Genomic DNA, 24596 nt, shown 5'->3' on the forward strand with positions numbered 1-24596 from the left:
ACTATGCCTCTGTGTTCCGACCGAGTTTTGTAAAATTGCACTGACCTCATCACATGTAACCAGGGAAGCCGTCGCCATGACTCTATGGTTACAACTTTGCTTCCTCTCTCTTTTGCTATGGTAGTCTCTACTTTCTGATAATGCTCAGGATCGAACTATGTAATATGGGAGTGGATGGTTTCTACCAAAATTAATTAAAATGTCAATTTTCTTCTCATCTGAACCCTAAAAAGCATTTTCTTTACTAATAAAAATATTCTTTAGCTTCACTTACCTTTTCTTAAATCACTGACTTTTTTAAAGTCAGAAAGTCCCTTGTAATAGTACTTTTTTTTCTTTTAAATCTATTACTTCTAAAACTATTTTGCTGATTTAGATTCTTTAAATTACTCTGTTAAGCCTAACCAGAATTTTCCATGACTTTTGTAGCTTTGAGTCCCTAAACAACAGTTCTGCTCATGTGATATTTAAAAGTTGCTTCAGAGTTTGGGAATTAGTGTTGCCCATAAGAACATAAGAAATTGTCATGCTGGGTCAGACCAAGGGCCATCAAGCCCAGCATCCTGTTTCCAACAGAGGCTAAGCCAGGCCACAAGAACATGGCAAGTACCCAAACACTTGAAGATCCCATGCTACTGGTGCAATTAATAGCAGTGGCTATTCCCTAAGTAAACTTGATTAATAGTAGTTAATGAACTTCTCCTCCAAGAACTTATCCAAACCTTTTTTGAACCCAGCTACACTAACTGCACTAACCACATCCTCTGGCAACAAATTCCAGAGCTTAATTGTGCGTCGAGTGAAAAATAATTTTCTCTGATTAGTCTTAAATGTGCTACTTGCTAACTTCATGGAATGCCCCCTAGTCCTTCTATTATCCGAAAGTGTAAATAACTGATTCACATCTACTCGTTCAAGACCTCTCATGATCTTAAAAGACCTCTATCAAATCCCCCCTCAGCTGTCTCTTCTCCAAGCTGAACAGCCCTAACCTCTTCAGCCTTTCCTCATAGGGGAGCTGTTTCATTCCCTTTATCATTTTGGTTTCCCTTCTCTGTACCTTCTCTGTCACAACTATACCTTTTTTGAGATGCAGCGACCAGAATTGTACACAGTATTTAAGGTATGGTCTCACCATGGAGCGATACAGAGGCATTATGACATTTTCCGTTTTATTAACCATTCCCTTCCTAATAAAACCTAACATTGTTTGCTTTTTTGACTGCTGCAGCACACTGAGCTGACGATTTCAAAGTATTATCCACTATGACGCCTAGATCTTTTTCCTGGGTAGTAGCTCCTAATATGGAACCTAACATCATGTAACTACAGCAAGTTATTTTTCCCTATATGCAACACCTTGCACTTGTCCACATTAAATTTCATCTGCCATTTGGATGCCCAATCTTCCAGTCTTGCAAGGTCCTCCTGTAATGTTTCACAATCCACTTGTGATTTAACTACTCTGAATAATTTTGTATCCTCCGCAAATTTGATAACCTCACTCGTCGTATTCCTTTCCAGATCATTTATAAATATATTGAAAAGCACCGGACCAAGTACAGATCCCTGAGGTACTCCACTGTTTACCCTATTCCACTGAAAAAATTGACCATTTAATCCTACTCTCTGTTTCCTGTCTTTTAACCAGTTTGTACTGCACGAAAGGACATCGCCTCCTATCCCATTACTTTTTGGTTTTCGTAGAAGCCTCTCATGAGGGACTTTGTCAAACGCCTTCTGAAAATCCACATACACTACATCTACCGGTTCTCCTTTATCCACATGTTTATTAACCCCTTCAAAAAAATGAAGTAGAATTGTTAGACAAGATTTCCCTTGAGTAAATCCATGTTGACTGTGTTTCATTAAACCATGTCTTTCTATATGCTCTACAATTTTGATCTATAGAATATTTTCCACTATTTTTCCCAGCACTGAAGTCAGAATCACTGGTCTATAGTTTCCCGGATCATCAATGGAGCCCTTTTTAAATATTTGGGTTACACTGGCCACCTTCCAGCCTTCAGGTATAATGGATTTTTTTAATGATAAGTTACAAATTTTAACTAATAGATCATAAATTTCATTTTTTAGTTCCTTCAGAACCCTGGGATGTATACCATCTAGTCCAGGTGATTTACTACTCTTCAGTTTGTCAATCAGGCCTACCACATCTTCTAGGCTCAATGTGATTTGGTTCAATTCATCTAAATAATTACCCATGAAAACCTTCTCTGGAACGGGTTTCTCCCCAACATCCTCTTCAGTAAACACCGAAGCAAATAAATCGTTTAATCTTTCCGCGATGGCCTTAAGTCATGAAGCATAGCTGTGTAAATCCTGATGACATAAGAAAGTGTTTAATACCCTTAATGGCTTATTTAAATGTTGATGCAGTTAACTCTACTGTAAATAACTCGCATCAAAAAATACAGTCGATAATTGATTATATTGATCCTGTTAAATGCTTCTGCCTTCATCAAAGTGAAATGAGAGTTTCACCAATAAATTTGCAAATTAACTATGAAGGAACTGATTTATTAGTCTAAACAGAGGCTAAAATTTAGACATGGTATTGGATGCTGGTCTCACTCTTCACCACCATGTCAGGTTGGTGGCAAAGACTGCATTTTTTTAAATAAAGTTAGTGAAACCATTAACATCTTTTACCCCAACAATTGTTTCAAACAGTAGTCCAGGCTTTAGTGACAGGACAATTGGACTACTGTAATAGTCTCTGGGGTGTTTTACCAAATAAACTGCTTTGGTCATTGAAACTTGTGCAGCATGATGCCACTAGACTTATAAATGGCTGGGGATATTATGTTCACATAACCCCAATTTTAAGGGAACTGCAGTGGCTCCCGATAAGGAGTCGTTTGCATTTTAAATTGTTGACTATAATATATGTTATTATATTCAGCGAATCCTTGCTCATTGAAAGATAAGATTCTAGTGGTATGAGCCTGGACATGCATTATGAGCTGAGGAGGCCGGTCTATTGACGGTCCCCTCGATCTCGGAATTTGAATCTGACTTTATACGGAAGTGGGCAGTAACGTATGCATATCCAGTAATGTGAAATTCTCTCCATAAGGAATTACGATTAGAGAAAGGTTTGACAAAATTGAGGAAAGGATTAAAAATGTTTCTCTTTCAAAAAGTATATGCCTAAATTGCGATATAGTTTTAATATAATTTAAATGTATTTTATGCTCTTTGTATATGATATGTGATTGTTTATATGTTTCAGTATTTTCCGCTCCAAACTATATATAAGGAGGTAGCGGGACACAATATTTTTAAATAAATAAGTGTGCTTCTTGGCGTACAGCTGAATTAAATTCCTACAAGCATCTAGTAAAATGTGCGGAGAGGTGATGGTGAAAATATAAAAAACTCTCAGATTTGAAGAATTTAAGAAACTATTATCTGAATATTCTGCCTTTGCCAATGAAACAAAAAAATGGTTTACAATTCTCAAAATAATTCATTCTGCAGGAAATAATTCTTGCAAATTAATTTTATATTAAAACACCTGACTCAGATGGCCGGAAAATTAGATAAAAGCAGTCAAACAAATATACAGATTACTAATTGTGAGGATTTTGCCAGATATTTTATCAACAAAAGCTTCAAAATTGCTAAAGAATTTGACTCTGACATATACCATTCTCCAAGCTCTTCAACAGACTCAAGGGCCCAAATGGGATGAATCTGTCTGGCCACTGAAACTGAGATTTTAAAGTTAATCCAGAAAATGAATGGAACTCCCTATCCATTAAATCCGTGTGCGACTGCTTTGCTCAAGTTTCTACGTGACGCTATTGCTCCCTCAGTTACTCAAATTATTCATCTTTAATTAAATGAAGGACAGTTACCACCCACGCTGAAGCAGGCTTCGATTTGCTCTATTTTGAAGAAATCCACTCTTGACACTTCAGTTCCGGCCAGTTATAAACCCATATTCTCTCTCCTGTTTCTCGCAAAAGTAACTGCAACAGTGATATTAAAATAATTAGTTTGATACTTAGACTAGTGGTTCCCAAAATATGGCCTGTGGTACCCTAGGAGTTTTGCCAACTATAAAAAAGGGATCCACGGGAAGTACAGCTGCACAGAAAAAATGAGTTCTGCACTAAGATGGCCTGAGGAGATGAGAGGAGAGCAGGGAATCTCTCATATCAGAAGCCTGGTCTGCGCTTCCAAGAAGAGGAATGAGCCAACATCATTTCATGGTGGCAAAGGGAAAAGAAGAGACCCAGCAGCCGTCAGCAGAGCCCATCCTGCTGGCGCCTGAAAACACTAGGGGAAAGTCAGAGAGCATGAGTCAGATAATCAGTATATATCTGTAGAGTGTGAGAGAGGCAGAACATATTTGTGTGTGTGATGATTACTGGGTCTTTAATTAGTCCCTGTGCAAGAGTTTATAGCTTTAAGGCTATCAGATAGGCACTGCTTAGAGCCATATAAGGAATTTTAAGATGGCTGTCCCCTAAGAAACTACATTACCCAGACTTCCCAGGGTTAGTATCCAGGATGATACCAAGAAGGAACAGCTGACCAGAGAGGAGTCCACACCCTTCAGCTGAGCTGCTGCCAGGTACAATAAATAGGGCAGTCCTTGCATTAGTAAGGGGGAAGCAAATGAGAGGCTGGAGAGGGAATGATGGTGAGTCTACCATAGAGATAGTCTCAGAAGATGAAGCAGAGCCTCCTGATTCCTGCAGCCATTGTTAAGTTGATGCCTTAGTAATTAAAAGAAAAGGACTCTGTGCTGAGATTTAAAGACGTTGTGAAGTTGAAGTACTTAGATAAACTCTGCAAAAATTCAGACAGTGTAATGGTTGGAGAAACTCCTTTGTTATATCTCGTGGCAAATACATGGGGGATTGGTTTAAATTGCACTACCTAAAGTATTGGCAGGGAGAGAGACTGCAGCATTGCTGATGGCTTGCCTTAATACAGGAAGGATTTTGCCTGGCTTAAACTGCACTGCTAAAGCATATGCAGGGAGAAAAGCTGCAGTATTGTTGAAGGATTGTCTTGATACAGGAAAGTTTTGCCTAGTTTAAACTGCACTGCTAAAGTATATGCAGGGAAAACAGTTGCTACACTGCTGAGGGATTGTCTTGATTGATATTGGAAGTTTGTTTGACGTTGTTTAAAGTACACTGCCAAAGTAAATACACAGGGAGATTGCAGTATTGTGACCAGGGTACTAATGTGTTTAAATATTTTCTATGGGGCCGATGCAATAAGATGCATTAAAACGGGGGGCTCATATTGAACGCCTGTTTTCCTAATGTGTGCACAGCCATAATCCCCTGGGCACCCAAAGTAATATTAAAATGAGGTGCTGCATTAAAAAGGACACGCCAGGGAAAAGTTGTGCGTCTCTAGTGCTCAAATGCATCAGGCGCCCAGAATTGCAACGTGCACGCACCCGTTTCATCCTACTTCGGGTCAATTTCACCGCCTGCTATTGTACGTGCATGTTGTGCGTGCATACTCTGGGTGTAAGGTGTGCGTCCAGAAATCTTTTATTTTTTTACATCAAGCCATTATGTTATACCTATATTTGTAAACACCAACAATAATGTCGCAATGATACTAAGTAGGAGGAACCACAGAAGATAGTAATTTTTTATTTATCATGAGCCCTTGTTTTATGGATTGACTTAATGCCAGCTCCGGGGCTGGAGTTAAATTTCCTGCATTAAAAAGCGTGTATTGGGCACCCGGTGATTTTCTGCATCTGGGGGTAATAGCTAATAGCCTCATCTATATGGGATTTACATGTGATGAGCGCTACCAGCTACGCAGTTGTTTGGGTGCGTGTTTTGGACTAATCTCCTTATTATTTTGGACTAATCTCCTGTAGCACGTCCACAACCGTGCATAAACCTGTGCTCGCTTTATTGCAACGGCCCCTATGTGTGTTAAACAGGTTAAGCAAAGCTTTAGAAGCTGTACAGGCATTTAAGCTGCGAATGTTGGGCAACAACTAAGTAGAACGTGGGGCTAAAAAGAGTAGCAACACTGACACCGCTAAGTTTGTAGGTTTAAATCCAGACTAATTATTTGGGTTTTTTTAAATGTGATTTGTAACTGGAAATCTAAAGTCTTGAATTCAATGAAGGTAATGTGGGAATGAGTCATGTAATTAGTACAGGGGGCTCAAATTAAGGCTGTTTTTTAAAACTATAGGAATTCTGCACTTCAACTTAGTGGATACTCAAATATTTATTTATTTAGCATGTTTTGTATACCATCATTCTAATAAAGAATTAAGCTTGTGTTTAAGAATTGTGATATTGAATTAGTGGGAGACTGGAAAGAAATTATGTAGTGGAATTTCATCAGAGTGATTGGTATGATGTATACTCTAGAACGTTGGTAATTGTGGGAGCTTGAAAGATACCGTAGTCTTGAGTTGTGTACTAAATAAAGTAAGATTCAAACTGCTAACTGATGAGCTGATGATTTTATGAAATGGATTGAAGGGAATAAAGGAAAGTTTCTCTAGGGAGCTTAAACAGGGTGTAAGGAAGGCATTGTACCCATTCCACATGACCTCCAAGCCCAAGTCACATGGCTTCTTGCAGTTTCCAGTTAGTTTTTGTCTGCATGTTTATATTTCTACAGTCTGTATTTGGCAACGGTCTGACTGTGTTCTGCATGTATGACTAAGGTGTTCTGTTAGCAAGTAGTTTCTTTATAGGGCTCTATAGCAACCTGACCTGTTCTGTTTTCCTAATAGGAAATGTATTGGTATTTTAGGGCCCAGTGTAATATTTGCAGTGTTGCCTTTTCATTGTTAGGATTATTACTGTTTGAGTCTGGCAGTTAGGGTGTTATGGTATGGCAGGTAATTTTCTTTAAAAAATATATACATTTTTTTAAAGTCTTATGTCTGTGTACGTGTGGGGAGGGAAACATATGCACCAAATCTCTCTTCACCTCTCACTTTTAATAAATGTGAATCTGTCTCAAACATCCCCATCACTCTCTCTTTTCTCCAGTCAATCTCACCAGACACCCTCTCTCCATCCACCAGTTCATCCCCACAAGTCTCTATTCTTCCCTTCACCAGTCCAGCCCCATCAGTTGCTCTCTCTCTTCCCTCCATCAGTTCAGCCCCACCAGTCGCTCTTTCTCCCTCCACCAGTCCATCCCCACAGTCTCTCTCCCTCACTCCACGTCCATCCCCAACACTCTCCCTCCCTCCACCAGTCCATCCCCACTTGTCCCTTTCCTTCTTATCTCCTTCTATCAGTCCATTTCTCTCTCCCTCCACCAGTACATCCCCACAGTCTCACTCTCTCTCCCCACCAGTTCATCCCCACAAGTCTCTCTTCCACCAGTCCATCATGGTCAGTCTCTCTCTCCCTCCACCAGTCCATCCTTGCCAGTCTGTCTGCTCTATCTCCCTCTACCAGTCCTTTCCCCTTCAACCACCCCCCTGTCACTCCAGATCCAGACATATGTATCTAGTTATATCAGAAAGCCTTATTTAATAAGTTTTATATATTATGAATGAGTCTGATGTCCATATAATTATTTCTTTGTTATTACTTTAATAACTTTTCTATATATAGCATATAACTGCAGGAAAACATTAAAGAGAAGCATGTGAGATCCGCAAAAATTTTGAAGGTTGAAAATGGGTCAATGCTCCCAAAAGGTTGGGTACCCCTGACTTACAAGAACATGAGTTGTTAGACAACCACCAAAATGGCTGTCACAAAAAAATGTGAGCACTGAAGTTCTTCTAGTATCCACCTTTGATACTGTCCGACATAACTTTGAAAATGGCATTAGCTATCTCCTAGTCTTCTTAGACATATCCTCTGCCTTTGATACTTAAATTGCTTACAGGAAATAGATGTTTCTGATACAAGATATCGCTGGTTCTTTATATCTCTCTGATTGTACCCAACAAGTCCAGATTGGGCATAATGTATCTACCTGGCATAAACTGACCACAGAGGTCCCACAGCAATCGGTGCTGTCCGCAATGTTATTCAACATTTACCTAACTCCATTTTGCAGAATGCTTGCTGGATTAGGTGTCTGCAATAATATCTATGCAGACGATTGGAGAAATTACTTACCTGATATTCAACTTTCCTTACTGAATACAGATGAACACAGGAACAATGGGTTATATTCCCTGCTAGCAGATGGAGACGGAGCAATCTGACATCACAGACCTGCAGTGACCCCAGCTTGCCAGTATTCTCTTCAAAAGCAAGTGTGGACAGACTAGTAAAAAACTTCATTAAAACCAGTCAACCATAACTGTACACAATCAACAATAAACACTGAACTCAAGTAAGAACATAGGTACCACAAGCTAGGGACTGGATTAACACTTACCAGTAATCTCTTGGGATCTGTATCCCCACAGGAGGACTACTGATATAATCAGTTGGCAGCCGAGGGTGGGAAGTTACTCCCCAACAAGGCGAGAGGCTGCCCGCGTTCCAGTCAACACCACATGTACAAAGGCTGCATCCTCCCAGGCCAGCATATCCAGACGATAAAACCTAGAAAAGGTATGTAAGGAGGACCATGTCACAACTCGGCAAATGTCTACGGGAGACAACAACTGAACCTCCGCCCATGTCACTGCCTGAGCTCTAGTGGAATGAGCCCTAATCTGAATAGGCAGTGTCTTTTCAGCATCCACATACGTGACCATGACCACCTCCCGCCATGCTTCCTTCCACCATGAAGGACAAACAGACAATCTGACTTTCGGAAAGGTTCAGAAACCTCCAGACACTGCACGACAAGTCTCTTGACATCCAAGGAACATAGGAGATACTCCTCTGCGTCCCTGACCTTATCCAGGGATGGCAAAGAAATAGACTGATTCAAATGAAACTCTGAGACCACCTTAGGCAAGAAGGATGGAACAGTAAGCAACCGCAATGCCCTGGAGTCCCCCGAAGGAACGGCTCCCAGCAAGAAAAGGCCTGCAACTCGGAAATGCAACGCGCAGAACATATAGCCACCAGGAACAAAATCTTCAGGGTCAATAACTACAAGGAAAGGCTACGCAACGGTCAAAACATAGGGCACACTAAAAAATCCAGCACCAGGTTAATACTCCACAAAGGAACCAGTGACTGCAAAGAAGCCAAAGGTGCTTCACTCCCTTCAAGAAATGGGCCAGATCCGGATGAGCTGTTAGGGAGACTCCACTTACCATGCCTCTGAAACATATAAGAGCCACAATCTGAACCTTCAAGGAATTAAGGGCAAATCCTTTATTCAACCCATTCTGCAAAAATTCCAGAATAAGTGGAATCTTAACCGAACAAGGAAGAACACTGCACTCCTCGCACCAGGCCTCAAACACTCTCCAAACCCGCACATATGCTAGAGAAGTGGAGAACTTCTGAGCGCAGAGTAAGGTAGCAATCACTGCAGAAGAATATCCACACTTCAACAGACGAGCCCTCTCAAGGGCCAAACCATAAGACAGAACCGAGCTGGATCCTCGTGAAAAACTGGCCCCTGCTGCAACTTATCCATGTGCAGCAGAAGACGAAGGGGATCCTTCACCAGGAGTCTCCGCAAATCTGCATACCACGGACACCTGGGTCAATCCGGAGCCCCAAGGGATACGAGCCCCCTGTGGATTTTGATTCTGCGATTGACCCTGCCCAGCAAGGGCCATGGAGGAAAAGCATAAAGCAACTCGTCTTCCGGCCAGACCTGTACAAGAACATCGATGCCCAGGGACTACGGATCTCTCCTGCGACTGAAGAATCGAGTAACCTTCGTATTACGAGAAGTCGCCAATAGGTCTAGGGATGGAAGGCCCCAGTGATCCACTATCAGCTGAAACGACTTAGCGGACAACACCCATTCTCCTGTTCCAGGCTCTCCCTGCTGAGAAAGTCTGCCTTACGTTGTCGATTCCTGCGATGTGAGAGGACAAGATCATCTGAAGGTGTCCTTCCGCCCATTCCATTAGTTGGTCTATTTCCTGCGACAATTGCTGGCTTTTGGTTCCCCCCTGGCAATTGATGTAGGCCACCATCATTACGTTGTCAGTAGTCTGTGGCTGAACTGCAAGCATGCCAACCTGACTGCCCAGGCTTTCAGGTGTTTGATGTTCCAGAGAGCCTCTTTGACCATCCAACGTCCCTGAGCTGTCAGTTCCTGACAGACAGCTCCCCAACCCTGGAGACTCGCATCTGTCGTGACCACCAACCAGTTCCAGGAGGACAAGGAAACTCCCTTTTTCAGATGAGCCTCCTGCAACCACCACTGGAAGCGAGAGAAGATTTCCATCAGCAAGTGGAGCCAAACTGAATAGTCCCTAGAATGCAGGTTCCAATGAGACAGCAGTGAGCGCTGAAGAGAACACATATGAGCCTTCACCCACAGCACCACTCCAGGGTTGCCGACATCAAGCCAAGCACATGTAGAGAGGACCACACCATCGGGCATTTAGCGTTTACCAACTGACGCACCTGAGACAATTTCTGAATGTGAACTTTCGGCAGGAAAACTTTGCCCAGCCTCGGGTCGAAGTGAACACCCGGATACGCCAATGACTGAGAAGGCCGGAGACTGCTCTTGGCCAGGTTCACCACCCAACCGAGCTCCTGCAGCAAGGAAATTACCTTGTTGATCACCAGACTGCTCTTTGCCAAAGACTTGACCCGAATCAGCCAGTCGTCCAAGTATGGGTATACCAGGATCCCATCTTTTCTGAACACCGCCACCATGACCACCATAACCTTGGAAAAAGTTCTGGGGGCGGTAGCCAGACCAAAAGGCAGCACCCGAAACTGATAATAGCGACCCAGCATCGCAAAGCATAGAAAATGTTGGTGCTCCAAATGGATGGGAGTATGAAGGTAAGCCTCGGACAGATCCAGCATGGTCAGAAACTCCCCCGATTGTAAGGCCATTATTACAGATTGTAAGGTTTCTATGCAAAAATGAGCCTCCCGCAGATGACGATTGATACTCTTGAGGTCCAGGATGGGACAAAGGGAACCTTCTTTCTTGGGTACAACAAAATAAATGGAACAGTGCCCTGTATTTTCCTGAGATGTAGGCATGGGAACCACAGCCCTTAGCCGGAGGAGCCTCAGAAGCGTAGTCTCCACTGCCTGCTTCTTCTGCAGGGAGTGGCAAGGAAACACACCATGAACATGTCCCGAGGAATTCTGTGAAACTCCAGCGCATATCCTTCCCGTATCACTTCCAGGACCCATTGATCAGATGTGATCTTGACCTACCTCTGATAAAAGCGAGATACGTGTCCCCCTACCTCCTCCTGCCGATGATGGGTTGGGAAGCTCAGGACGGGCCGCCACCTGAATCTGCTCTTCTCTTGGACTGTTGGGGATGAAAGGACCGAGACCCACCAAAAGGCAGAATCCTCTGAAAGGTCAGGTTTCGGTAGGGACGAAAATGCCTGGAACCCCAGAGATGATCCCTCATAGAAAAGGGCACTTGCAATTGCTTTTTATCCTTAAGTAACCAGGGAACTGGAGATTCACCCCACATACTGGCCAGCTTTTCCAACTCACTCCCAAACAAGAGTGAGCCTTTAAAGGACGTTTTTGTAAGATTTGCCTTGGAGGTTGCGTCAGCTGACCAATTCCGCAACCATAGCTGATGTCTGGCCGCCACTATGAAACCATTCCTCTGACCAAGGTATGGACTAAATCACAGCCCGCATCTGCCAAAAAGGCAGCAGCAGGTTCCATAACTGCACTGGAATTCACCCCCAAATCATCCACCTCCTGAGAGAGAAGCAGATAAGAACATGCCACAAGAGCACAACAAGAAGCAATCTGCAAGGTCATCGCCACTGCGTCAAAGGCTTTCTTAAGGATAGATTCAATCTATCATGCACATCCTTCAATGCCGCTCCTCCCTCCACGGGGATAGTCGTCCGTTTAGATATGGCACAGACAAACGCATTCACTTTGGAAAACCGCAAACACTCTCTTACAGCTGGATCGAGAGGGTTTGGGCCTTCCAATGTCCAATCCCCCTTGAAATTTGCCTCTGGTGTATCCCATTCAAGATCAATCAATTCTTGAATGGCATCCATACAGGAAAAAAGCAAGAAGCTTTACATAAGGAGATCAAAATGGGATTCTTCTCTGCCCCAGGCACTCCCAGCTTCCTCAATGTCTGGGAAATCAGGGCGAGTACTTCATCTCTATGAAAGAACAGTAACATGGTTTGATACGGCTACAAACTAGGAGGAATTTCACCATCTTCCAAGGAATTAGGATCCAGCTCATCTTCCGTGCCATCCGAGTACCCACTGGAGATACCCATGGCAAACCAAGATGTGCCACAGCACATAACCGTAGGATTGGAAGAGGGGGAGGCCACTGGCTGAAGGTTCGACCTGACCAGAGTGGGCAAAGTAGAGGACTGCACCTGAACAAAGGCTTGTAAACCTTGAAAAACCTCCACCCCAGAAAAAGCAGCTGGATCCAGACCAAGCCCAGAAGGTATTGGAGCCGGCCCAAATGAACTGCTATCTCCTGCGGAGGAGCCAGTCAAAAGTGCCAAGATCTGCTGCACTTCCAGCCAAAACCATAACCAGACCATCATCAGAATGAGAGGATCCAGGTTTAACAAAATCCAAGGAAGACAACTCTCCCTAAGCATCTGAACAGCGCTGACACATGTTGGAAGACAGGTCAGGCTGAGAAGCCCTAATATGACAAGCAATACAAAGAGAAAGGCGCTTAGGCTTCTTGTTTACCGGTGCCATGAGAGGCAGTAGCTGTGCATTCAAACACCTCGCACTCAAAAAAGTTACATGCACAACTTATAGGCGCCCCCAACAATAAGCATGGCAAGGTGTACGCACTACTAGTGTGCCCCGCTGGAGCATAATCACCACACTCAAAAAAGTTATGTGCGCAACAGTTGCTCCTAGTGCGGCATGCACAACATGTGCGCACAACTGACACACTGCACACACCGACATCCTGTAGATGGCAAAAGCACACACAAGAGCACGTGAAAACACCACCACGGCCTACCACGTGGCGGGCCGAGAAAAGCCTACTGCGGAGCCTAGCCCACCTGGGCCACTCAACCTGCGAGGCTGCCCAGTTCCCCTAACCCCAATCGGAGTGGGAACGACAGGACAGATCGAAGACCTAAAAACCCCCTAATTGTCTCTGTAGGTAAAAGTTCTTCTCCTTTTTCTCTTTTTTTGAAAACTTACCGGAGCTCAGCACTTACCAGCTGAGTACAGAGACGGTCTCCAGCTGAAAGGAGAGGGCATCTGCTGTCACCGCTGCACTCTGCCTTCTGCACCCACTACCTTTCAGCAGTATAAGCAGCTAACTCAACACCGGGAACCGGTTACCAGACCAAGGCACACCTCAGAGGGACCACAGAAATCACCTCAGGAATTCTCAACTGGGGGAGAGACCTTTTAGGTATCACCGAAGGAGAGCGGGGCTTTCGTTTTCTCAAATTAAAATTCTCCTTTCAAAATTCACAGCAATCCCCATAGGGAGATGCACGTCACCATCTGCTGGAAAGGGAGAATATTGGCATGCTGGGGTCACTGCTGGAGTATATACACTGTGACGTCAGCTTGCTCCGTCTCCATCTGCTGGCAGAGGAGCATAACCCACTGATCATGAGTCCATCTGTCTGCACTCTAAGAAAATACAGGTATTTTGCTGGTCTATGTTTCTTGGTCTACTACTTTCAATTTGTTGCAATCTGTTTACCTATGGCCAAGTTGTGGCTCCATCATAGCAAACTATCTTTAAATTTAAGTAAAACAGAACTGATAATCCTAAGTAGATTTCCTGAGGTCAGTCTGCTGACCAAGTTGTCATTTAATGGTTTTTACAGTAGCCATTGGACAACAGATTCACAATTTAGGTGTCACCTTGGAAGGAGACTTTTCAATGAAGACACACAAACAAACTGTTACTGAACCTCTTTGTTCAAATTGCATATGCTAAGGTGATTAAACCTTTTTTGCTGGCTGAAGATTTTCGATCAGTTCTTCAAGCTAGGATTGACTATTGTATCTCTCTATCTTGGGATAACAGCCAATGTTATGATACCTCTACAGAGCATACAAAACTCTGCGGCATGAGTGTTAACAGGTACTGGTGTGCATGGGCATATTACCCCACTCTTAGAATCCCTCTATTGGTTACCTGTACAATGAAGAGTGAAATGTTAAATTGCCATCCTAATTCATAAGGTTATTAACATTCACGCTGCAACTACATTAAACTATATTTTGAATTTACCACATTAGAATAGTGTGATCTGCAGATCATAGTGTACTGGATGGTCCTTCTCTTCAATCTGCATGCTTGGGGGAGACACAATGGAGCACTTTCAAGACCTATTTTTTGGAACTCTCTTCCTGACCAACTTCATTTAATCACTTGTTCAAAGCAGTTTAGGAAGCACCTCAAAACATACTTGTTCAAGCTGACATTTGTGAGCCCTTAGTTGTGTAGGTTCTTGTTAGTATTTAATATTAGGAAGCAGTCTCTTCTCATATTTTCTAATCTAAGTATGCAGCTGATTTATTTTAATTGCTCTCAGTCTATGTCTCTTATATTTTTGTTTGTTTTTATTTTATGTATGTTTTTTTTTTTATGTATGTTTTTATATACCGATATTCAATTAGAGTCATCACATCGGTGTATATATAATAAAAAGTTAGAAATGTTACATTGTAATAATCATAACAGTGAGAAGACTAAATGTAAAAAGAGAAGAAAAAATAAAAAGTGTGAAAAAGAAGTCATGAGAAATAGTTAAAATGAGATTAGAAGAATAATACGATTTATCATGTTGAGTATGCTTTTTGAAAAAGCCATGTTTTCAGTTCTTTTTTAAAAGATTGTGAAGAAGGCTCAAGTCTTGAATCAATTGGTAGGGAATTCCATAGTATTGGGCCAGCAATTGAGAAGGCACGGTGTCTTGTTATACTGTAATCCACCGCAAATGCTGGATGCATGTAGGCGAAACATTTTTTTAAATAAATAAAATGCAAAAGTATGCAGGTTAAGTGCAAACCTCACCTTGATCCTGCCCCTGGGAATGTCTCTGCTCGATGCAGATAAAAATACATGCATACAGACCCTATGAATATACTTTTACCTGCATATCTGCCATCATTTATCTCTAAGAATGAGCAACAAGAAATATATCTTCTTTTTTGGGATCTGAATTGGCCACTTCCAGAGACAGGATGCTGGGCTCCATGGACCTTTGTCTGACCAGCATGGCATATCTTATATTCTTCTATCAGGCGGCAATTTTGTAAAAGCCCATTTTTGCAAATAAAACACTGTTTTATCTACAGAAATGGCTTGGAGAATTATCCCCAAAGACATGGGCATATCAGACAACAGTAAACTAAGAATGAATGCACAAACAAATGAAGTGTGGCATGAGCGAACATGCATTAAATATGGGAGGGGCTTAAACAACAGACAAACATATCAACTCCCAAGCCATGGGAAGGAAAGGCAAGTAAATCTTCTTTTACCTAAAAACTAGCTGAACTACCTTAAGACAAAGGAAAGTGGTGCTGTCTTTTTAAAAGCGGCTTTTGCCATAAGATACTTCAGTTCTTCTTTTATCTGAAAATTATTTTCTCGCAACTGGCATCCTACATAGATAGCCAGTCTAATACTGCCATTTACTACAGGTCCCTGCTGCTTTCCAACCTTACTTCATCTTCACATTCTCAGTATCATGCATACACTATACACAAGAATACGTTCTCTTCCACCCATAACCTTCAATCATGCTCATATACAAGCATAAGAAATGAAACCACACAGGACACTTATACAAAAATGTAAGACCTTATTGAAAACATTAAATAAAAACCCTTAAAGCCACACTGACAATTATTTGTAAAATACTCTCCCCCTCCTCACCTTTCTTTGTTTCTCTCCACTCCGCCTTCTCTTCCCTTCCCACCAATCTCCCCTTCCTTACTTCCCCCTTCTCTCTTCCCTTGCTTTCCAGTCCCATCACTAAAGAAGCACCTAGGAGATAGACCATTGCTGGTAGACAAGAGAGAGGATGAGTGGGGTATATGCAGCCCCATTTATAGAAGAGAATGTATGGGAAGAGATAGGAAAACTGAAAGTGGACAAGGCCAGGGGGCTGGATGAGGTGCATCCCAGGATACCAAGGGGAATAGGATGGCAGGAATTCCTTTCAGCATGACCATGGCGTCACAGCTGTAAAGCGAGATCCTGAGGGGATTGAGAGCACGCGGCAGAACCACTGTAGACGACGCCAGGGTGCAGCATGTGCTCTCGCGCTCTCTCTCATATACAAACACACAGAGCAGGTGTTAATTTCTGAGCAGCCCAAAAAAAAAAAAAAAAAAAAGAGTACAGAAGAGCAGAAAATACTGCTTTTCTGTACATCCTCCGATTTAATATCGTGGCGATATTAAGTCGAAAGAACCAAAAGGTTAAGGAAAACTTTTTTTTTTTTTTTTTTTTTTTTAAAAGAGTGCCAGCGGTCTAGTTAGGGAAATGGATGCTCAATTAACAAGCGTCCATGTTCCTAACCTGTGGCTGCGCACCGGTTAGGAAAACAGATGCTCCTAAAGTTGAGCAACAGTTTTCCTAATCCGCTGACAGCCACCTCTCATCGGCGCCCGCTGCCAAGGCGGCGCTAGGGGCGTACATTTGTCCCTAGCGCCTCCTTGGCAGCACGACCTCTAATTTTAAATATTGAATCGCGCACCCGGGAGAGGTGCCTGGGCGCGCGTAAAGAAAGCGGGCGCTCAGTGTTGAGCGCCCGTTTTCCGCACTCATTTATTGCATCGGCCCCTATGTGTCTGCTCTAACAGGGCTAGTAAGGGTTCATAGCGTCACCTGTGGATATTCTCCGTGAAGTGAAGGAGTGGGGTCAATTACACATGGGCAAAAAGGCAAAATATAAAAAAGACTGAAGGGAGATTTAATTATGTTGTGAAAGATATATAAACTATAAGATGATCTTGCAAACAACATTTTACCTCCATAGCAAGTATCAAAAGAGCCTGTCAATATAATCTAGCTGGTGTCAAAGTACTCTTTTTCTTTCATAATTCTCTAAGCAAGCAACTTTCACCATTTTCTGAACAGCTGTGCAAGAGAACAGCATTAAAGTAGCAAAAACTAATCTGCAATAATTTTGTACTACAAATGTTTCAAACCAATTCATGAACAGCATAACGTCATGAAGCTGGCTTTTTTTTTTTTTCCTGTATAAGGAATTACAGCTTTCAAAACCAGGCAAACAGAGGGGAAAAAAGCTATGTGCAGCCAAACTGTTCTGAAACGGCGAAAACACTTCACAGCTATTTTGATAGCAGACTTTCTTTGCTGCAGCTCGAATCCAAGAAGTGTTGAGGGGCACGAGAAGCGAGAAAGAATGTGTGCTATACACCGGGGCGGTGGGGAATCCGGGGCCGAATATTTGCAGTGCGATTTCATGTACCGCGAAAAAAAAAAAATCAAAGACAACTCAGTATTCCAGCAGAACACTGCAAAAATCCTAAAAGCGGCAACGTAGCTATGATTTGCCATGCAGCATTTTTCTGCCTTCTGTTTAGCTTTCCCCGCACTAACATGGAGGCACTTGATATTCCTCTGTGAGCAGAGAGATGTGCTGCGAGAGCTGCACAGCATTTTAGGACATTACATCGTTTCTTTCAAAGTATTTTTATTCGGTGCATCCTAGAGCTTTTCAGACATAGGGCCCCAAGCTGAGCTCTTCGAGGCTTGCTATCGCTAATTCAGCCAGAGAGAGCTGCGTTCACAGGACAGAGCAGGAACCCGGAGGGCGCCATCTTGTCATGAGTATTTTTTCCTCCAGACGGAAACAAAATAAAAAAGGGAAGACCAATTATGAGAGACTTTACTCTCTATTCCCTTTAACTCTGCCTTTCTCTTACCAATTTCATCCCCGTGTCCCATCTGAGCCAGAGCGAGCAGAAGCTCAGGGGACAGGATGGCAGGAATTCCTTTCAGCATGACCATGGCGCCACAGCTGTAAAGCGAGAGCCTGAGGGGATTGAGAGCACTCGGCAGAACCGCTGCAGACGACGCCAGGGTGCAGCGTGTGCTCTCTTTCTCTCTCTCTCATATGCAAACATTACAGTGATTCTAGGATGTCTTAAGGTGTAACTGCAGTTCTCTCTCCTTGTCTACGCCTATGAGAAATACAAAAAAAAAAACCAAACTAGCAAAGGCGGACGCTGCAGCTGTGCACTGTCTCACGGTGCAGCACTAGTTTTGCTCAGATTCAGGAAACTTTCTTGTGTTCAAATTCCAGACCCCAGAACAAAGGAAGGGGAGATGTCAGAAGGGATATTTAAAGGTGATGATTTGGGAGGAACTGAAACAAAAACCTGGAAGATATAATAAGACAAATTTGCAAAACTAGAGTAGCAAAGCCCCTGACCAGATGGTATACATCCCAGAATACTGAAATAACTGAGAAATTAAATTGTAAAACCTACTATTAGTAATCTGTAAAATATCATTAAAATCAGCTACAGTACCTGAAGGTTGGAGGGAGACCGTCATAATGCCAGTTTTCAAAAAGAGTTCCAGGGATGATCCAGGAAACTACAGATCGGTGAGCCTGACGTCAATGCCAGGAAAAACAATTGAAATTAGAACAAAATTACTGAACATATAGTAATAGTTTAATGGGACAAAGCCAACATAGATTTAGCCAAGGCAAGTGTTGCCTCAGTAATCTGTTCCTTTTTTGAAGGTGTGAATAAACATGTGAATAAAGGTGAGCCAGTTGATATAGTGTATCTAGATTTCCAGAAATCTTTTGACAAAGTACCTCATGTTCTTATGGTCATTCCCCTATGAGCACACACACACACTCTCTCTCCCTCAAAGGCACAATCCCAGCACTGTCCCTGCCTTCTACCAAAGGGAAGACCCCAGCACTCTCTCTATACCCTTCTTTATCCCTCTTCCCCGCAAAATCCCTACCAGGCTGCAACCCCAGCTGATTCTGCCATCCTAGGGCTGCGCCATAGACTTACATCCTTTTGTCTGACTCTCTGGGGAGAAGGGCTACAGCACCAACAGTGCCTAGGGGTGGAATAAAATGAAATCTATCACTGCCACTGACACTTCCTTCTCTGTCTGGCCCACACAGATTGATACTCCACCTTCTTCCAACCAGGTAGGCCAATGCCTCTGTCCATATGCTCTACCTCACCTCCTCAGGAGAGGAAGTGGGTGGCCTTAATCAACACACACATCATACAAATGAAATTTAACACATTTGTTTCAATTTGTTAACCTTTATGCAGACTAACACGGCAGCCAAACTACTTATACTCACACCAGAAGAAGCAGGACCAGGAGTGAGGAGTGCATTACCCTACAATCAGGAACAGTGGCAAGAGTCTTCAGTTGTACTCCAAGCTACCATAGGGTATGGGTACAACAGACTTCACCCCAGCAGCATCCCATCTGTGATCATCAGCACGCCTTGGGAGCAGGCCAATAGACTGGCAAAGGTAGAGAACTGCAAATAATGCATGCGTGACCTACAACACAGAAGCCAGAACATGAGAATTGCCATGCTGGGTCAAACCAAGGACCATGGAGCCCAGCATCCTGTCTCCAACCGTGGCCAATCCAGGTCGCAAGTACCTGGCAAATCCCATAAAGTAGATCTTATCCCTGTTACTCACTCCCAGGGATAGCTATAGCTATCTTTAGTCTACCTGGCTAATAATATGTCAAACCTTTCCTCCAGGAACTTGTCCAAACCTCTTTTAAACCCCACTGTGCTAACGACCTTGCTCATGTCCTCTGGCAGCAAATTCCACAGCTTGATAGTGCGCTCAGTGATAAAGTACTTTATACAATTTGTTTTGAAACATATGGTTGTTAGTTTCATGGAGGGTCCTTTTGTTTTTATAGTATTTGAAAAAGTAAATAACATGGAGGGAGCACTAAATGGCCGGCGCCATCTTTAAAAATGGTGCGGGCCATCCAGTGCTCCTACCATGTGACAGGGGCCGGCCAATGGCACAGACACCCTGTCACATGGTAAGGGCAAAGGGCCATCAGCGCCATTTTGATTAGTGGCAGCCAACGGCCCGGGAACGGGAGATCGCTTCCGGGAACTCCACTGGACCACCAGGAACCTGTAAAATGTTTTTTGGGGGTTCGGGAGGGTGGGGGAAGAAAAGGGATTAATTTTAAAGGGTCGGGGTGGGTTTAGGGTTATTTTTGTGTGCCTTTTTCCCACCCTCCCCCAAAACGATAAGAAAACCCCCACGAACAATATCATGGGGTTTTCCTATCGTTTCAGGGGAGCCCCCGATTTCAGACGATTTTGAAAATATCGATAATATTTTCAATCGTCCGAAGCCCGATTCACATCCCTATCAGACACTATTACCCCAAGGTCTATCTCCCAGTTCATGCTCATCAGTCTTTTGCCCCCCAAACACATACAACTCCTTAGGATTGCCATGCCCCAAATGCATGACTCTGCACTGCTTGGCATTGAATCCCAACTGCCAAACCTTCAATCACTTCTCCAATTTTTCTAGGTCACTTCTCATTCTCTCTACTCCTTCAAATATGTCCACTCTGTTGCAGATCTTAGTGTCATCTGCAAAAAGTCAAATTTTACCTTCTAATCCTCCCCAATATTGCTCACAAAGATGATGAACAGAGCCAGTCCCAGAAAAGACCCTTGAAGTTCTCCATATCACTCTTCTTTATTCAGAATAGATTCCATTTAGCATTACTCACTGATGTTTGTCAGTCAACCAATTTGTAATTCATTCCATCATCTTGGGAGCCACTCTCAGGCTTCTTATTTTATTTATGAGCCTCCTATGCGGGTCTTGTTGAAATCCAAGTAATCCACATCAAGCACTCTTCCTTGATCCAATTCTCTAGTTGCCCAATCAAAGAAATCAATCAGATTTGTTTGACAGGACCTTCCTCTGGTAAAAAGCACATTATCTTGGATCCTGTAACCCATAATCCTTTCCTTTAGCAATCATTAATTTTCCCATTGTGTAGGTAATGCAAACCAGCCTATAGTTCCAGCCTTTTCCCTGCTACCACTTTTGTGAAGTGGAGCCACCTTCTTCACTCCCTTCTCCAAGGATCTGTTGAACAGGTCCTTCAGCAGATCTGCCAGCACGTCTCGGAGCTCTCTAAGTATTCTGGGATGAATCTCATCTAGCCCCATGGCCTTGTCCACTTGTAGTTTTTCTAGTTCCACCCAAACACTCTCCTCTGTAAATGAGACGGTATCTACCCTACTGGCATCCATACTCTTGCTATCTAACCACAGTTATTCTCCAATGTCTTCCTTAATGAAAACCAAACTGAAGTATTTGTTTAATATTTCTGCTATTTCTTCATCTTTCTCCACACCTTGCTCCTTGTCTCCTTTTCAGTCTTACAATGCCACCTCTGGTCTCTCGTTTCTCAGATATATCTGAAAAATGTTTTGTCACCACTCTTTGTCTCTTTGTCAATCTTTTCTTCCACTCCAGCTTTCGCAATCCCGATTGCTTTCCTAGGTTCCTTTAACTTCAATATTCTTCCTGTGTACCTCTTTCTGAGTTCCTTTGAGCTTTTTGAATGCCGATCACTTTGCTTCTATTTTCTCAGCCACCACGCCTTGGAGAACCATTTTTCTCTTAGTTTTTTTTCATAAATGTCTGTTGCCTTTGTTATAGCTTCTTTTAATTTGGCCAACTACACCTGTTTCCTCCCTGCTATCTAGCTCATTCTCGAGGAATGTTGCCATTTTACTAAAGTCTGTGTTTTTGAAATCCAGGACCTTGATCTTCAAGTGTCTTCCCTTCCCCCTGGCTGTTATATCAAACTGTCCAGTTCGATATTCACTGGTACTCAGGTGGGCACCTATCCGGACATTTGAGATACTGTCTCCATTTGTGAGTACCAAGTCCTGTAGCGCTCCTCCCCTCATGGGTTTTGTCATCATTTGCCTGAGCGTAGCCCATTGAAGGGCATCTACAATCTCTCTATTTCTTGCAGATTCTGCAGCAGGGATATGCCAATCCACATCCAGCAAATTAAAATCTTCAACTAGCAACATGTCTCCCTTCCTTCCCACCTTTTGGAAGCCTTCATTCAGATCTCTATCCCATTCTGACTGATTTTGAGGCCTGTAGCCCACACCAGTGTAAATGGCAGTGCCATCAACTCTTTTTAAGACGGCCCACAGCGCTCCCTCCTTTCCCCACACCTCCTACATTTCAGTTGCTCAGATACTGCTTTTGAAAGAAAGAGCTTCCTCCCTCATTTCTGCAATTTCTATCCTTTCTGAACAGGTTGTAGCCCAGTATGGCCATATCCCATTTATGAGACTTGCTGAACCATGCTTCCATAATAGTAACAGTATTCAAGTCTGCTTCCACCATTAAGGCTTGCACATCTGGAATTTTATTGTCCAGACCAGTGGTTCTCAAACTTTTTTCGGCCGGGACACACCTGACAGATGGTTCTCACATGCGTGACACTCTGAACATGTGACTGGCATGGGGCTGAATGTAAATATACATTCTGAATCCTCAGGAACCCCCTCGACCCCCAATAATGGGAGCAGAGCAGAACTAGGGCATTACCCGTACAACTCACCATACAAAAAAAAGATATTCTGGTTCTGATGACACCTCAGTAAAAGTAAAACAAACTCCCTTTACTGGCAGGCACAATAGCCTCCTTATGAAAAGACAGTAATGTACCACTAATGCATATCCTATTGAGAAAACACAACAAATAAGATTGATACAAATGCCTACATACTGGTAAAATACCTCACCTCTGTCATATACCTAGAACTGACCTTCACCATACTTGGTGAAGTTCTGGGTATATGACAGAAAGACCACAAATTATAAATATGGAGACAAACTGGAATGGAAAACCAAAAAAGCCACTCTGCATGCAGTGCGAACCTGGAGAAATGGAAAGAGAAATATAGCCCCTAACATAGTCCCAGGATCTGCAATAATGCACACAAACTAATCTGCACAAAGTTACACCTGTATTATGGAACACACTCAAATAGCAACAACCCTATCTATGAAAAGGCAACACAACAAATATTTAACCAGGCCCTGAACACTAATACACCTCCTATTAGAAAAACAGAACAAGCCAAGCTGCTATAGATCCCCACACAGAAATAATTGTAAAACTATACTAATAAATGTTACAAAACAGCTGATGAACAGAATAACGTCCAACAATTAAAAACTCATAAAAATTATTTAAAAATTGTCCAAATATCAATAAAATATTTCAAAACAGCAGACATCGCATAATACCCAATAATTAAAATGGCAGTCAATCAAGAAAAATAAACTTAAAAAGCCACCTTTATTTACCCTCTCCAGCACTCTCCTACTCCTTTCCCTTGCAGGCCAATAGCATTCACCAGAAGCAGAAGTGGCTGCTGAAGCTCTGTCCTCACGGTCCTCTTCCTTAGCACCCACAACCAGTCACTCACATAGTCTCTGTCTCACACACACCAGTCACCTCCCTGACCAGTCACTCTGTCTCTCACACACACACACACCAGTCACCTCCCTGACCAGTCACTCTGTCTCTCACACACACACCAGTCACCTCCCTGACCAGTCACTCTGTCTCTCACACACACACCAGTCACCTCCCTGACCAGTCACTAACCAGTCCCTCCCTGACCAGTCACCTCCCTGATCAGTCACTCTGTCTCTCACACACACACCAGTCACCTCCCTGACCAGTCACTCTGTCTCTCTCACACACACCAGTCATCTTCCTGACCAGTCTGTCTTTCTTTCACAGAAACACATCACCTCTGACCAGTCTTACTCTCAATCACACAATACTCTCTCACTTACATACAAGTTCTCAATCACACACAAATGCTCTTGCTCCCATTCTACCACACACACACACAAAGCTTCCACTCACGCAGGGTCTCTCCACTCTTCAGCCGCCGTCAGCCTGGCCTCCGGCAGCGGCACTCCCCTACCAACTGCATTGGCCAGTATGCCCCTGGGCAGAAGAGAAGCACAAGTGGGGCAGTGGGACACCGGGAGTCATGAAACACTGGTTGAGAATCACTGGTACAGACTACGAGCATTTGTGCTCATAACTTTCCAGCTTTTCTCCCTCAGTTTGCTGCTCTTCCTTTTCTGTCCTATTGAGTTTGTGTTTGTTAATTTATTCACCCACTTCCTCTATTTATTGGGGTTGACATTCCAACTTCCTTATGTTTCCCCATCCTCTAATTTAAATATGACATGCAATTTGAATTTTTCACTTAAGATCTTTTTTCCTGCCACAAATAGATATAAACCATCTTTACCATGTAGCCTTTTACAATTCCATACATGGCCCTAACCCCCAATATATCCAAAACCTTCTTCCATACATCAGGTTTTAAGCCATGGATTGAAGTTGTCTATATGGCTTACCCTTTCCTTCCCCTATCCATGAACAGGTAGCAGTTTTGAAAAGGCAATAGTCTTTGCCATGTACCCAATCTGCTTCCCCAGACTA

General features: G+C 43.0%; 1 protein-coding gene across 2 annotated transcripts in view; it reads right to left on the reverse strand.

The window, feature by feature from the left end:
* The window catches only part of FUOM (fucose mutarotase), a 145079-nt gene extending 126863 nt beyond the window's left edge, over nt 1-18216 (reverse strand). The window contains exon 1 of one of the 2 annotated variants that reach the window (XM_029609597.1): nt 17966-18216. In XM_029609597.1, the coding sequence (XP_029465457.1) occupies nt 17966-18050 (85 nt within the window). In that variant the 5' untranslated portion in view covers nt 18051-18216. The remainder of the gene's footprint in view (nt 1-17965) is intronic. The other variant, XM_029609596.1, reaches the window with a different exon arrangement.
* Between the last annotated feature and the right edge of the window lie 6380 nt (nt 18217-24596).

This window comes from Rhinatrema bivittatum, chromosome 7 (assembly GCF_901001135.1).
Source record: "Rhinatrema bivittatum chromosome 7, aRhiBiv1.1, whole genome shotgun sequence".
Lineage (NCBI taxonomy): Eukaryota > Metazoa > Chordata > Amphibia > Gymnophiona > Rhinatrematidae > Rhinatrema > Rhinatrema bivittatum.